General features: G+C 37.9%; 2 protein-coding genes across 3 annotated transcripts; one reads left to right on the forward strand and one right to left on the reverse strand.

Annotated features, from left to right (window-relative positions):
- Positions 1–523: 523 nt before the first annotated feature.
- On the forward strand, positions 524–7,583 carry cilp (cartilage intermediate layer protein, nucleotide pyrophosphohydrolase). Its single transcript, XM_056247988.1, has 9 exons — positions 524–644; positions 1,741–1,895; positions 2,541–2,603; positions 2,693–2,962; positions 3,267–3,443; positions 3,586–3,900; positions 4,421–4,529; positions 4,841–4,998; positions 5,132–7,583. The coding sequence occupies exons 2-9, from the start codon at positions 1,829–1,831 to the stop codon at positions 7,483–7,485; spliced, it is 3,513 nt and encodes a 1,170-aa protein (XP_056103963.1). The 5' UTR covers positions 524–644; positions 1,741–1,828; the 3' UTR covers positions 7,486–7,583.
- A 1,301-nt stretch (positions 7,584–8,884) lies between these two features.
- On the reverse strand, positions 8,885–15,631 carry eif3jb (eukaryotic translation initiation factor 3, subunit Jb). 2 transcript variants are annotated; one of them, XM_056247990.1, is made up of 8 exons: positions 15,472–15,631; positions 15,288–15,379; positions 13,719–13,782; positions 13,411–13,496; positions 13,173–13,287; positions 12,892–13,092; positions 9,631–9,704; positions 8,885–9,437 (listed from the first exon to the last, which is right to left on the reverse strand). In XM_056247990.1, the coding sequence occupies exons 1-8, from the start codon at positions 15,491–15,493 to the stop codon at positions 9,303–9,305; spliced, it is 789 nt and encodes a 262-aa protein (XP_056103965.1). In that variant the 5' UTR covers positions 15,494–15,631; the 3' UTR covers positions 8,885–9,302. The 2 variants fall into 2 exon arrangements, with proteins under 2 accessions (XP_056103965.1, XP_056103964.1); XM_056247989.1 differs by having other exon boundaries at positions 13,411–13,499.
- Between the last annotated feature and the right edge of the window lie 357 nt (positions 15,632–15,988).

The raw sequence follows: 15,988 nt of genomic DNA on the forward strand, positions 1-15,988 counted from the left end.
ATATTGTTTATCAACACATTCAGGGGGACAGATGGGAAAGAACATGCTAATGTGTTTGAGAAAGAGTCACATAATGGCTTTCATGTGTTTGAAATGCATGGATGTCATTCTTGAATGGCTTTCTTGTGAATGTTGCATAACTAAACATACTCCCAGCAACGAATATCTCACCACAGTGCTGACACAACTGCAAATCATTATGGGGAAATAACACTGTGTGTGTGTGTGTGTGTGTGTGTGTGTGTGTGTGTGTGTGTTTGTCTCTGTGTACTTACAACCATATCTGAATACTTTGTCACAGGATAATTTTTTTGCTAGGACCAAAAAAACTGACATAGAGACTCTTTCATTTCTTTAAGAATATTGTTCCAGGATAGTCCTGACTGTGAAATCCAGCCCTTTCCTCGACTGTACAGGAGCAGTAGATAGTGCTAGCCTGGACCCATGATGTTATTTCATGGCAGAGAGCCGAATCTATGGCTCAGGGCTGAGCTATATAAGTACTGAACACAGACCTAGACTTTACATTCACTCTCTCTCTCTCTCCTTCTCACTCCGACTATTTAGCAACTGCTCTGTAAATACATCACAGAAACAAGCAGGAGTACAAGAGCTTTCCATTTCACAGAGAAACATTTGCTTTGGTAAGGTATCATTATTTTTTTGTTGCTTTTTAGATTTTTAGCTTTCTTTTCTGTAACTACATTTTGAGGATTTGGATTCAGACACTAATGCTTTCTAAATCGTTTACAGTGGAAAGTAATTTCCTTACTGTTGTAGATTTTTTTTGGTGGTCGATGTTTGAGGAAAAAAATATCTGTTCAGTCATGAATTTGGATGTTGTTGCTAGTTTTTTTTTGTATGTACAAATGATTTTATCTACATATCAGTTACAAAAGCTGTCACCAGGGTGGTACCTTCAAAATGTACTAATAAGTACACTTTAGGTATAACACTTTATTTTAAGGTGTCGTATTTACATGTTACATATGACAGCAAATTATGCATAATTACAAGTAACAAACCATAACCTTAACCCTATAGTAAGTACATGTAGTTAATTAATATTACTTAGTACTTGTTTGTGTAAGTACACTGTAACAATGTCACTTTAAAATAAGGTGTAACCTGAAATGGTACTGCCCCTGTGATAGCTTTTGCTTTTGAGTGTATAGTCTGATTTTGACATCTAAACAAAATGTTGCATTTTGAAGTATACTATTAAAGTAGTCTTTTTATGTGTAGTCTTTTAAAACAAATTCTAATACGGAGAGAAACTGTTAAAATTGACTGCATTTTGTTTTCCCATTCACAAATTGTTCTATGTGCATATGGAATGTGTAGTTAGGTCTGAGTTTTCTGTCAGGATGTTAAAACAGTTGTGCATTCCCTTGACACACAGTGATGGCTCTCACAGATGTGATATTTGAGAGCAGCTAAAGTACGTTAAGCTCTTTCTCTGCAGCTTGTCTTTGTTTTAGCAGGAGTATTCTCCACTGTATTCCTTCATCATGTCTAAATTCTTTTGGTTGTTTGTGTAAAATGGAAAGTTTTTCAGTACACTAATTTTATCATTTTTCTTGGTCCGTTTGAATCTGGAAAGGTTGAAATGAGTTCATAATCAGCTAAAAAAAAAACACATGAGAGTTTCCTGTATGATTTACTGAAGTGAAATACTGTGGTCCATTTCCTTATGTGCAATTTACTAATGGTCTTTATATTCATATCTGATTGGCATAGGATCTGTGTCTGGATTATTCTTGTGTTGAAGAAGCTGTGTGTGAGAGGGTCTTTACCAGAGGTCAGAGGTCATTAACAGGGAGCCAGGATGGGCTGCCTCTCAGCATGGACCTTTCTTCTGTTTCTGTTGGAAATTACAGGCACTTTTTCTCAAGGTTTGGTTTGGCAAAACTCCTGTGAACGTCATTTGAATCAGCACATTTCACACTTAATTGCTAATGCAAGTTAATGCAGTCATCTGGCACGTTATTGCTTATGGCAGAAGCTGAAAGATTTCACCAGAATATTGACAGCTGGCTCTTAGAAACATGACTCTTCCAATACCCCAACCCCCAAACCTCTCTTCAGCAAACTCATTACTGCAGGAAAGGCAACATTGTTCTGGTGTCCCCGTATATCCAGAAGCTGAGGTGTTTTGCGAGCAAGCAGCAGAAAGACACCTGCTAGCAATTGGTTCTACTCTGTGTGTGAACCACTAGCGGAAATCTCTGTTGTACTCTGCATGTCAGGATAAAGAAAAGGGCTCTCAAACAATCTGAAAGGGGGGAAATCCCAGGAAAACGAAAGAAGTCAAATGTCACTTCCATAGTTAGGCTCATGACAATAAGCCTTAATTAATCTACAATATGCTTTATTTTCTTTACAACATCAAAAGTAAGTTATGCCCATCACTGGACGGCATCATAGAATTAATAGAACACATTTTTCTCTCAAAACTTTAGCTGTCTTCTAATTAGCATGGTAAAACTGAGATGTTGTGCTGAGATTTCAAGAAATAAAGCTTTTGTTTCCTTTATTAGGGACATGGAGAAACATAATGGGGACATCATGGAGACCAAACCCAGCTGTGTACCATAATGAAGGTAGGTGTCTGTGTTTCTAACAATGAAATATTTCAAAAGGTGATCCAAATGGATGTTTAAAGTCATAAAAATGTAATAATTTTCCTCAGATAATTACGAGTGGACCACATGGTTCAATGTAGATCACCCTGGAGGAAAAGGAGACTATGAGAAGCTGAATGCCATTCGTTTTTATTATCGAGCGCGTGTGTGTGAGGTTCCTCGAGCTCTAGAGGCACGCACTACCGAATGGATCCCAGCTCGCAGCACTGGGGAAAGAGTACATGCTGACCCGGTTGTAGGCTTCTGGTGTGTCAATGATGAACAGCCTGTTGGGAGGAACTGCTCAAACTATGCTGTACGCTTCCTATGTCCTAGAAGTAAGTAAACGCGGCTCTAAAAGCCCCTGCTTTAAAGGGAATAATGCTTCTAACAATCGTTATAAATATATACTGTAATGTTCAAAGTTTTATTGTGCACATTTTCTCTGATAATAATGGTGAGCAGATTATGTATTCAAATTAAATATAGAAAAGGTGGATTTGATGATGATGCTGCAGAAATAATTTTTCAGAAATCTATTGTTTTAAGTTTACTATGAGTTAACATCACAGTTTTTGTAAGGTGATGACACCCTAGAAAATGCATTGTAAATTAATTTATATTATCCCTCTCTCCATTCAGACATTGTTTCAGATAATGAAGAACTGATATGGGGTCCATGGTCAGACTGGAGTGTGTGTCCAGCCCAATGCAATCAGGTGGCAACACAGCATCGCTCTAGAAGCTGCAAATCCAATTCTAAACAATGCAATGGCCAAACGGTCGAGGCCAGGTCATGCCAAGGGCCACCTTGCCCACGTAATGCATTTACTCAGTTTCCTAAAGATTAAAAATGATAATGTTCTTGTCATTTAGACAAGAAATCTTTGTATCGTTAAATCTTTATTGTCATCCTTCCATTTGTTGTTAAAAAAAATCTCTTTCCCCTTTTCTTCCTTAGGCTGTGATCTGCAGTGCATGATGGGCAAAGTAAACGATGAGTGTGATGGTTGCATGTGCCAGGATCATACAGTTTTAGGATCAGTCCGTAGTGCCGGGGGTCTCCCTGCACCTGGAGCTGCCATTCTCCGTGCTGGTTCCAGGCCTAAACTCCTCACCGTTACTGATCACAATGGGCACTTTCAGGTCCCTGGAATCTGCCCTGATGGCAACAGTACTCTGATGATCAAGCTGAATAATCATGCTCCACACCAAGTCACTGTGCCAGCAAGCACCGAACGCACGTCCGTCCTCCTTTTGAAGCTAGAGAGAGCAAGTAATGATTATTTTAATGACCTTGAATGCATTTAACCTATTCTGTATTAGCATTAGAATACTACCTTAAGATTTTTTTTTTGAAGATGTGTGTTAGAATTTTTATTAAATGTTAATTTTTATTATTTTATTTCTTTTTTTCCCCCACTAAAATAATTTATCTTTATACAAGCTAAAAAAAACAAAACAAGCTATAAGTATGCAGCTATTATGTAACTCCATAAATTCAAAAACACACTTTTGCTGGAAAACAATGGCATACAATGAAAAACATTACTGATTGGTTTGTAGTTTAACACATTTGTACTAATGCTTTCGAGATGATCACAATTCCTTTTGGCTATTTAGACAAAACCTCATCCATGTTAGCTAGATATTCAACATTATCTTGGTGAAAATTCTGCAGAATTTGCAACAATGTAGAATACATAACAGAAACCAATCATTAAAGTTCATCACAGCAAAAAAAATGGGTGTACAAGATGTGACAACATGTAACACAATATTTCTGTGTTCCTCAGAAAAACTGTATGTGCTGAAAAACCCTGAGAACAAGGCCAGAAGGGAAGGTCAGACAGCTGCCTTCTGTTGTAAGGTTGATGGGACACCTGAACCAAACCAGTATGAATGGTAATATTGTGCTTTCAGATATGAATTGATGTTCACTATAGAATTTCAGCAAAACACAAGGAAACCATGTTGCTTTTTAGATGGCATTAAATGAAAAAGTAGAGAATCACAAAAAGCATCTAGTATCTAAAGTCAAAGCCCTTGTGTCTTATGTTCCTTCAAAAGAATGTGACAGGTGTAAATGAAGACAGTTTAAACAAACCAGCTTAACATGAAGTTATTTCTTAGCAATTAAGAATGGGTCCCCACCCCATGACAACAGTTATCCTGAATGTGAAAACACAATCATAATCACTGATGTAAATCTTTAGGTTCCACAATGGCACTCTGCTGGACAGGAGTAAATATCAGTATGACGAGACACTGGTTTTGAGGAATCTCAGTTTGGACCATATTGGAGAATACTACTGCAGAGCCAGTAATGAGAACGGAGCCATCAAATCCAAACCAGCCACCCTCACGGTTATTGGTGTGCCCTTATATCCTACTTTAACTATACATATTTCATATTAACCTAAAAGGTATCTCAAAATACTTTACAAATACAAATAGTGTGATCTTAGTTTAGTATTTATCTCTTTTCTATCAATTTCTGTGTTAAGGTCAAAAAGAACCGTCATGCAACCCTAAGCCTGATTCCCACCTGATCCGCCTACCACATGACTGCTTTCAAAACGAGACTAACTCTTTGTATTACGATGTGGGGAGATGCCCAACATCCACATGCACAGGGAAGCTGGATAACGGCATCAGATGCAAAGACTCAGTGTCCTACTGCTGTGGAATTTCAAACATGGAGGAGAAAGAGATTAAATGTCAGGGATATCAGTTGCCCATCATGGTAGTGACTCAGTGTGGTTGCAAAACATGTGTGGACACAAAAGCTATCATTCGTGGACGTGCTATCGCAGCAGACACTGATGAGCCCATGAGGTTTGGACACATCTACATGGATGGCACAAGAATAAGTCGAACTGGATACAAAGGCACATTCTCAATCCAGGTACCAACAAACACAGAGCGTCTAGTCCTCACATTTGTGGACAACATGCAGAAGTTTGTGAACACCACAAAAGTTTTACCATTTAATCCTAAAGGTGGAGCTGTGTTCTATGAGATCAAGTTATTGAGGAAAAAGCCAGCTGTGACCATCAGCTCAAGGGAAACTAATAAGCTAGATCTTGGTGAGGTAGAAGGCCAGGATCCCATTGCTGAGATTGAGATCCCACCCAATGCATTCTATAAAGAAAATGGAGAAGTGTTCATGGGAAATGTCAAAGCCAGTGTGACTTTCCTCGACCCCAGGGATGTATCAACAGCAGCGGCTGCCCAAAGTGATCTCAACTTCATTGGTGATGAAGGTGACACTCTGCCCTTGAGGACCTATGGAATGTTCTCAGTGGACTTTAGGGACGAAGAAGGAGGCGAGCCGCTCAACGCCGGAGAGGTGAAAGTGCGTCTCGATGCAGCACAAGTGAAGATGCCCGAGCACTTGAAGACCATGAAATTATGGTCTCTTAATCCTGAGACAGGTTTGTGGGAGGAAGAGGGCCAGTTCTATGCTGAGAAGAAGCAAAGGGGGAAAAGAGAGGAGAGGACCTTTCTCATAGGTAACATGGAAATCCGTGAGAGGCGGCTATTTAACTTGGATGTACCTGAGAACAGAAGATGTTACGTGAAAGTGCGGGCTTTCCGTAGCGACCGGTACATGCCAAGTGAGCAAGTTGAAGGAGTCGTGATGACTTTAATAAATATGGAGCCCACACCAGGGTTTTCAACCAACCCTCGGGCTTGGGGTAGATTTGACAGTGTCATCACTGGCCCAAATGGTGCGTGCCTTCCAGCTTTCTGTGATGAACAGAAAGCAGATGCATATTCGGCCTACATCATGGCCAACCTTGGGGGAGAAGAGCTAGAGGCTGTAGCATCCTCTCCAAAGTTGAATCCTAACATAATTGGCGTCCCACAACCCTATTTGAATAAACTTAACTATAGACGTACGGACCACGATGATCGCAGAATAAAAAAGACAGCATTCAGCATGAATGTGGCCAAACCCCGGTCAAACACGGCTGAGGAGGCCAATGGTCCAGTTTATCCATTTGACAAGCTTAAAGAGTGTGAGGAAGCTCCATTCAGCGCAGCTCACTTCCGCTTCTCGAGAGTTGAAGGAGATCGGTATGATTACAACACAGTGCCTTTCAATGAGGACGATCCTATGAGCTGGACTGAAGACTACTTGAGTTGGTGGCCAAAGCCCATGGAATACAGGGCCTGCTACATTAAAGTAAAACTCAACAGTCCCCATGAGATCAATGTTCGTTCTCGCAATATGGGAGGTACCCATCCAAAAACCGTTGGCCAACTGTATGGCATCCGTGACACCAGAAGCATCCGGGACATGGACCAGTCAACTGTTTCAGCTGTGTGTCTGGAGTTTAAGTGCAGTGGGATGCTCTACGATCAAGACAGAGTGGATCGGACCCTCGTGAAGGTAATGCCTCAGGGCAGCTGCAAGCGAGACAGTGTAAACAGCATGCTACAGGAATACTTGGTGAATCACCTTCCACTGGCTGTCAACAATGACACAAATGAGTTCACCATGCTTGCACCTCTGGACCCTCTGGGCCACAACTACGGTATCTATACAGTGACTGACCAAGACCCCCGGACAGCCAAAGAAATTGCGCTTGGCCGGTGCTTTGATGGTACATCAGATGGCACCTCTCGAGTCATGAAGAGCAATGAAGGTGTGGCATTAACATTCACCTGTGGTGATAAAGAGGTCACTAGGCAGAGTATGTTCCAGCAGATGCAGAACTCACTGGGTCAAGCCACAGCTGGAAGTGCACGGCAGGGAAGAGGAAACCGGAGGCAGAGAGGAGGCTCAGCAGCACCTCGCAGCAGTAAGAGGAGTACTCGTAATTCCTACACACGTGCCCAGACCGTTGGTTGATATTCCAAGAACTTAAAAACTCTACATGAGACAAGACAGACCCAATCTCTATGGGGACTGCTCTTATGAGAGTTTCTGGATTTAAGCCATTTTCAAACTTGACAGCAATAAGAAAATTACAGACGTACAGTATTTGAAAAAGGCTGGGGCAAAGTCTTTTCAAATTTCTTCAGTAAGTTAGGTTTGCTGATAGGTTAACTGGCAAACAATTTTACAGATTTTATGAATTGCAAAGCAAATTCACATTAGTGGATAAAATGTTTTTATTTTATTTTAATAATTCATTTTTATTAATTTCACCTATTAAAAGCCTAACAAAACTAAAATCACTTTTTTTAAGCAAAGCAACTGTGTGCTTCATGTAATTTTTCCATTTACATATTGTTTATTCACTTGTACTGTGGTAAATATTTTACTACTTGAAATTGTAAATAGTCAAATATTTATTGCATACTCCAGATAAAGCAGTTGAACACAACATTTTCAGCTAAACAATCATGATGTATGCCCTTTATCATTCATTAATTAGAAAAACTCTTTAAGATGTCCAAAACCTTTAAAAAGACCTTTACAAAAAAACAACAACAATGCATTTGAATCTTTGTAATGTCCTTGCCCAATTTATAAATTTGTAAGACTATTCTCTAAGCTGTTTTCTTATAAACATTTTTGCTGATAAGTTTCATTTTTATTTCATTTTAGTTCATACATACCTGTAGAAGCTACTGTATAGTAACAATGGGTGAAACAAAAACATAACACCTGTTGGTTTCAGCTAGTGATGCAAATTTACCATATTATGTCATATAACCAGCAATATTAAATATCATTAATCAGCTGATCGAGTGTGCAGCAATACTGAGTTAATTTAAAATTTACTTTGGTGGAGAACAACTGCACAACAGGTAGACTTCTGCATTCATATGATGGCAAGGTCAAAATTCAACAGATTCAATCAGGCTTGGTTTCGTTTGTTTTACTTTCATTTTTCCATCCCTTCATTTAATCAGTGTGCCACTTCTGGGACCAGTTGCATAAACATAGCCATTATGTTAAGACTGTGACTTATTTACTAGAATGACCAACTAGCGATTAGTCAAGGGAGAAGCAGTCTTACTTTTTGGTTTCAAATAAGACCAATCAATGTTTTAATGTAACTGATTTAAAACGGTTATGAACAGTCCTAAAGGGGGAAAAAAATGTGATTAACTTGTAATTCTAGTCTTTGCAGTTTATGCAACCTGGCCCAGCTGTTAATAATGCAGTGTCGACTCCAAGCACTGACAAACTTTGATTTCAAATGCTGAATTACACTATAGTTCACATTTGGAAACTGATACTGTTTCCAATTGTGTATAAATATAACTATACTTTCAATAAGGACATTCTTGGAAGAAAATAATTTGCATAGAGCATCACTTTTTTACTTCTGTGTAACTGAAATTGCACAGCTTTAAAAACATAAGCCACTTTTAATGAAATCAAGAAATATTTTCTACAAAGTTTTCTATAAGGCATTGAAATTCTTATTTAGGCCAATCAGAGGACATGCCTCCATCAAAGAAGTCCCACATCATACAGTATGTTTTTGAAAAAAATTCAAGGCCATCTGAATAAATTTGCCTTTCCCCATTTGCCGCTGGGGTACAATGGGCTGATAGCAGCTTTATGAGGAGTCTGTCACCACTGGAACGAAGTAAAGGGTTGACACATTGTTCAGCGTTCAAGATGGCACTGAGTAGCAAGGACGGGTAAATGTTGAATGTCTCCAGGGGCGTCTGGCACAGAGGGAATGGGAAGGGGACGATGAACCTTCGTCACATGAAGTCATCATAGTCATTGCCGTAGCCACCGTCAAATTCACCATAATCAGCAATGTCATCTTTCATTTTTGCTTTCAATCCACCACTAGGAAGTACACCTTTCTTCTTTTTCTTATTTGCCTTCTTTTCCTGTGAATAATGCAACAGCAACAAATTAAGATTGTTATTAAGAGTACTTTTCTATTGATATTTTGACCATAATGAACACTTTTTTATAGAACTATAAAAAAAAATGTGTGTGAGGCTATAAATTGTATCCTCAATCGAAGGTCCTATAAAACCAAGTGCACAAGATTAAAAACAGTAAAATCATTCAACTAACCTTTTCTTGCTTTTGTTTTTCATTGAGCAGAGCAGACAAAGTAGTATTTATTTTCTTCAGGTCATCTACTTCCACTACAGAGAGAGAGAGAGAGACAGAGAACAACGATTGGCATTCAGACGTGCATGGTCATATGTTTTTACGCTAGACATGTGCCGTATACGGTAATACGATTTATCGCAATAATGAACATGCACAATATTGTAATCATGGGCACTTCAAAATAACGTGAATAATTATTTATTACGAATTATTATACTTTTTGGAATGCATTTTAACCCTTTAAGTGTCACCCCCCTTTTTTTTGAATATACATGAAAATGCACATTTCGAACTTAAATGGTTGTAATTCAAGAATGCTTTGGAATATAGACGTAAGATTGGTCTTGTTTTAAAGAAGACATTTGGCAGATTTTTGTAGAAGTGAAATAAATTAAGAAAGTGAAACAGAAAAAAAGTTATAGAAGTTTGAGTTTATGAAAATGTACAATGTAAAAAATTTAATTATTCATATTTAATATCAAATATATATTTTCAAAACCTGGGCGACTCTAAAACTGCAAGAAAATCAAAGCCAAAAATCTGAACAAGTTGTGTTTCAAATTTTAGGTTGATATCTCAAAAAATGAGCTTTCAGTAAGATTTTGTTTGGGCGCAGTACCAAACTTTTTCACTAGGTCACAACCAGACTCCATTACTGCCCATATAAGGGCGCCTCCATTTCCATTTGTGTTTTGAGTGATCTGAACCATTATTTCCACAATTTTTTAATACAATTTATGAAGTAGACATCCTATTCAGAAGTAATATGAGAAGTTTGGCAGATTTTGATATGAATTCAACCTCTAAGAAACATAAAAAGAGCACGCATGTGCGTTTTAGCTTCCTGCCACATCATATAATTTTTTTCTTTATATTTAAAGGCACACTGTGGAACTTTTCAACCTTTATAATATATTACCAAAACCCATTGAGATGGTACATCGACTTACAATAGGTTGAATGACACGTCTGCCGAAGCCTGAAGGTGTCTGTATCGCTTTTACTAGCACTATGTAACTTCGGGTTTCGGGTAGGAACCCGAGCACAAAAAGAACTACAAAATTCGACCGCTTTACGGCATACGTCACTTCCCCCACCACCCCAACTTCCTCAAATTCTAACGTGAGAGCTCAACTCGCGTTTGATTGCCGGCGTCTGTATGTTGTCGTCATGGCTGAATCAACAGCTACTCGGAAGAAAGCGAAGAAAGCAAAGATTTTGTCAGAGGAGACCCAAAAAAGAAAAAGGGAGAGTTTAAAATAAACATCGGCATAAAAGTGTATATATAATGTAATGTTTACTGCGAATTCGTGTAACAAAACGGATATAAGTCACAACATACTGCCGTATACAAATGTAAATGTTTTTTTTCCTTTCAGCTCATATATTTTTGTATTTGTGTAAAAGGAAAAACAAACTGAAGACTACAAATAACGGAAATATGTAGTGAGTTATATCAGTTTTGTTACACGATTTCCCGACTACTCGATTTCATCTCCAACCCATTGCAAAGAGATCCTGAAGACGTTAATTGGTTGCTTCAGGTGTGTTTGATTAGGGTTGGAGATGAACTGTGCAGGACAGACGATCGGCAGGAGCAGGATTGGGCAACCCTTGTCAATGCGACTTACCTAATCAGACATTGTTTTCTGCGTATGCTACTTTTATTCAATTTGTTTTCTTTATAGGATTTATATTATTAATCTTATATTTATATTATTATTTTGGTCAGTAGTGAATCGATTAACTTTCTCCAACATACAAATCAAATGCCGTCTGCACACACATAAAGACACGGGAGGTTGACCGGTTGACTGTTTGTTGACTTTTGCGACAATGCTGCGGCGCTTGTGGCCTCTAGGGGCACTAGACGTGAAAATTACAGGTCGAGCGCACCCTAGTGGCCAAAAATTCCACAGTGTGCCTTTAAAAAAAAAAATCTGACCTTTTTTTCTAAAATAATTGAATGGATGCTATCTTTTGAACTCTTGGCATGAAAACAAACTGAGGTTTCTACCCTTCTTTCATGAGTTTTCATGTTCATTGCCATTTCAAAATAAAGGTCTAAACACGCCTTAGGAGAATGAAAATATTCGTTGCAAATTGATAAATTACGGCTCCTCTGTAATTTATTTTGAAAATCAATCACCAAATATGGAAACTAGAGATTGTAAGCTTTCAAATGATATATAGTTTGTCAAGATTAGTTTGGGTTTAGTATAGGATATTACGGTTTTAAAAATGTACTGGATTTGGGCCCACCGGTGGGCCCGTGACACTTAAGAATACTTTTCCCATAAACTGGTTAAGCTCCACAACACCGCTGTGTGCTGCGTCAAAAAGACAGGCGCGCACTCTGATGTAAACAAGGCCAACACACATGATGAGAAGCGCATTGCGGAACGAGTGAAGAGACACACTGAATGAAAATGCACATTCACTCTCTGACAGGCAGATGGCGCTGTGATGGAACGTCAGACATGCAGCGGTTACCCCGGTAACCCCATAAACAAAGCAGCTGCACTACTTTCCGTTTCTGAACAGGATTTAAATGTTTCCAACCGATATTCAGATTTTTTGTATTGGCTGTGGTGTTCATCGCAGAACCGAATTCTTAAATATTTAAAGATATTATAGGCTATTTATTTTCAAACGTATTTTTTTTTTACATGTTACTCGGGACTACAACATGCCCTAGATATTGTTTGAAAATGTTTTGATTCTTTGTTCAGTCACACTTTACAATAAGGCTCCATTAGTTAACATAAACTTACAATGAAAAATGCTTCTAAAACATTTAACATGAAAGTTGTAACTAATATTTAATGGACCTGAGCTAACATGAACAGTTAACAAACGTTAACAAAGAATAATAACTTCCGTAACAAATGTATCTATTGCTCATTGTTAATGTTAGTTAATGAACTAACTAACATTAACTATTAAGACCTTACTGTAAAGTGATGCCTATTGTTCTACCGGTTACAGTATGACTTTTTTTGCAACTTATTTCAATATCGTGATAATATCGTATACCGTGATAAAAGCTTCAGCAACATAAAAAATTTATACAGTCACATGCCTAGGTTACGCAACTCACCATATAATCTAAACAGCTGGAGATATATCAGAAATTCCTTGTCACAAACATCCATTTTTTTAGAATAAAAAAAGAAGATAATTATTCACATTCAACTCAAAATATAATTCTGCACTTACATGAAATACAAAGCTCTCGAAACAGTGACTCCAAAAAGCTGGAATAATGCACTGATTTTTCAAACTGTGTTATCTTATCTTTCAGTAATTTTTCAAATGCAACAAAGTCATCTTTGGATGAGGGGCACATGGCTTCAATTCCAGAGTCATTGTTTGTTGTCATAACAGTAGTAGAGGAATTTGCAGCAGCAGGATCAACACCTGAAATCAGAAAGCTTGTTCAATGATTAACTGTTACATTTACAATATGGACTATGGAAGATTTCAAATAAGTTTCTTACCAAAAGCCTCACGGGCCAATTCCAAGTCTGCCTCCTCCTGCAACTTTTTCAGTCGAAGCTTCTCTGCTATAAGCTCTTCTGGTGATAGATTCTCACTTATCGCTGATTCTTGTTTCTATTCACAAGTTTCAGAAACAAAGGTTAAAAACGTTTGAAATATACAAAAGAAATGAGTATCAGGAGAGAAAGGGATTCATTCATTAATGAGTAAATATTCAACTAATAATATTGTTCTTACCTTCCTCAACTCGTCTTGTTTTTTCTTTTCAGCAAGTTCTTTCTCTTTTATTTTATCACTTAATTTCTTCTTCTCAGGAGGTTTCACTTCTAAAGGAAATGTAAATCAAACCATAAGAGTACTTTCCACATGGGTTAAAGAAAAACAGTAATAAAACAACAAATAAAAAACAAAGCTTAAATGCCCAGATCTACAAATCTATAAAATCTATAAAAAAGATCTACTTAATGCCCAGTTTTACAAATATGCTATTGTTCTGCCTACAACATTTATATTGTGAAAAATGACAGCTCAACAGAGATCAATACCAGCTTTTATCTGTTCAACTTTCTTCTCTTCCTCCTTCTCCTCCTCATCATCATCCCAGTTATCCTACAGACAGAAAGATACAGTTGGTAACCAACCATATGCAAACTAATAAAATAATTTAAAATCAAATCAAACGTTTTCTTGTTCCTATTTACTTGTTTGTTAAGCAGCCGTATGATAATTGGGGCAATATATTGCCTCAACATTATTCTTTACACATATAACGAAATTTAAAAAGCATAATTTCTTCACCATAAAATTAAGAGCACAAGTGTTTTTGATTCATTTGGCTATTATAATTACAGTACCAAAGATTATAAAACAACAACATTTAAGCCCCATATAGACCATCTTACATGGCATCAAGTTAAACAAATTCTCTTCTGCTAATAAACGGTTAATACAGACTAAATTGGTACCAATGGTTATGTAGTAGTTTAAAACAAAACTGATAAAAGATAGCTTAGATTTGAGCTGAGCAACTAGATCTACAGAAAGTTCCATGGCTTTTTAAAGACTTTATTTTAAGGCACAGAAATGATAAATTGTCAGTTCCCTGACATTTCCAGGTTTTCCATGGCCTTTGTTCCCATGGTTCTTCGTTGGAGAAAAGTCGATTTGAACTCTCGAGGCCTCAGTTAACGGGTTCATTTAGCGAGGCATTTCTAGAGCTGCCTTCAAACAAAACAACTCGCAGTAAATGACGATAACACGTGCGCGCGCATAGATCACACGATGGCGAGCGAGAGAATTCTAGATTTGCGTGTCAACACGCAACGTGACTCACTCGCGTAATGACGTCAACAGGAACGCAATCAGCTGCTGCCTGGCGCAAAAATTACAGCATCCACATGACAGCGATGGTTGCGATGTAGAACACAAACTCGCAAAGTAAAAAATAAATGAAACCGATTTTAAAAAAGGATTTGGGACTAGCAAGAATGTGTCTTCCCATGGGAAACTGTAAATTGCGGCGTACTACGTTCTCTGGTATATAGTATATTTAACAAGTTAAAGTAGCAACAACAATTTTTTTAACTAAGATTAGAAGCACGTTTAAATGAACGAAAACAAATATAAAAAGGTGCTAATGAAGGTCCACATGGCCCGTCACTTGTTCGTTGTTAAAACTGGATTCATATCAGTCAATATTAATACATTTCAACCACAGCCACTCGCATAAAATGACGTGCTGTCACAGCTACTATATTAGTTTGATTAATCTGTAATGAACTGGCAGATTATTATTGATGAAAGAGAATCTGTCAGATAAGTTAACAGATCTGTAAAACTGGAAGATGACACGTTTGCTGACGTAAACACACAGAAACTGTCAGTGGAACAGTAACGTTAGTACTAGAAAATCATGAACACGCAACTTGATGCAGCTGGTGAATCTCTTAATAAAACGGGCCTATTCTAGGTTAGCTAAACGGCTAAAAATACACCATGATCGCCCATATTAGTGCTGATACCTTTAGTCACATATCCTTCGATAAGACAGAATTAATATAACTTAAACGCTCATTATTGATACAGTTTTGATTATATGGGTATTCGCACGTTACCTTCACGTCTTCCTCCTCGTCCTCGCCTTCCCATTTATCCACCAGCGCGGCAGCAACTACGATCGGCTCACTTGGATCGAAGCTGTCAGCGTCTTCCGAAAAAACAAAATAATGTCGTGGTTAAGACAGTGACCGACACCCTCTCTCATACACGTAACCTCAAAATATTGAAAGTAACCCTTACCCCAGTCGTCGGCATCCGCCATCTTGGCTTAGTGTGAGTTAGTTAAAGTACTAGCTGAGAGAAAGCATGTGCACAGACCTGCTCTACTCTACGCGCTTCTGTCTTTCATGCTGACGGGATATCGGAGGACTGGTGTCCGCGCGCGCACCACTGCGATACAACGCCCTCGTGTGGTCGTTACTGTTCTACAAGCCCGATGTGCCAGGTCATCATCATAATAATAATAATTTCATTATTAATAATATGTTGTTATTGTATTATGTTTATTAATATTGGTGGTGGTAATAATAATGGTAGTTGTTGTTGTATAAATATATTATAGTTTTATAATTATAAATCCCCTTATAATGTATCTGGTAATACTTTATTTCCAAGAACACATGCACTGATTTATGCACAACAATACAAAATGAAAATGCAGTCAATACAGTCTGAAATTAGGTGGCATGAAATAGTATGACAAATAGGTAGATTTACATAAGTAGTCAGAGTAAATGCATAAGTGAGTTTATAAATC

The sequence above is a fragment of the Rhinichthys klamathensis genome, unplaced genomic scaffold (assembly GCF_029890125.1).
Source record: "Rhinichthys klamathensis goyatoka isolate OS25496 unplaced genomic scaffold, OSU_Roscu_1.1 h1tg000051l_1, whole genome shotgun sequence".
NCBI lineage: Eukaryota > Metazoa > Chordata > Actinopteri > Cypriniformes > Leuciscidae > Rhinichthys > Rhinichthys klamathensis.

Bases quoted from the DNA above. Each gene is read 5' to 3' on its own strand.
- cilp (XM_056247988.1), top strand. From the start codon at position 1,829: ATGGGCTGCCTCTCAGCATGGACCTTTCTTCTGTTTCTGTTGGAAATT. The intron at 1,896-2,540 runs GTTTGGTTTGGC...TTCCTTTATTAG, and splicing joins TACAGGCACTTTTTCTCAAG to GGACATGGAGAAACATAATG. The intron at 2,604-2,692 runs GTAGGTGTCTGT...AATTTTCCTCAG, and splicing joins AGCTGTGTACCATAATGAAG to ATAATTACGAGTGGACCACA.
- eif3jb (XM_056247989.1), bottom strand. From the start codon at position 15,493: ATGGCGGATGCCGACGACTGGG. The intron at 13,093-13,172 runs GTAAGAAACTTA...TTCTGATTTCAG, and splicing joins ATTGGCCCGTGAGGCTTTTG to GTGTTGATCCTGCTGCTGCA. The intron at 9,438-9,630 runs GTTAGTTGAATG...CATTATTCACAG, and splicing joins AAAAACAAAAGCAAGAAAAG to GAAAAGAAGGCAAATAAGAA.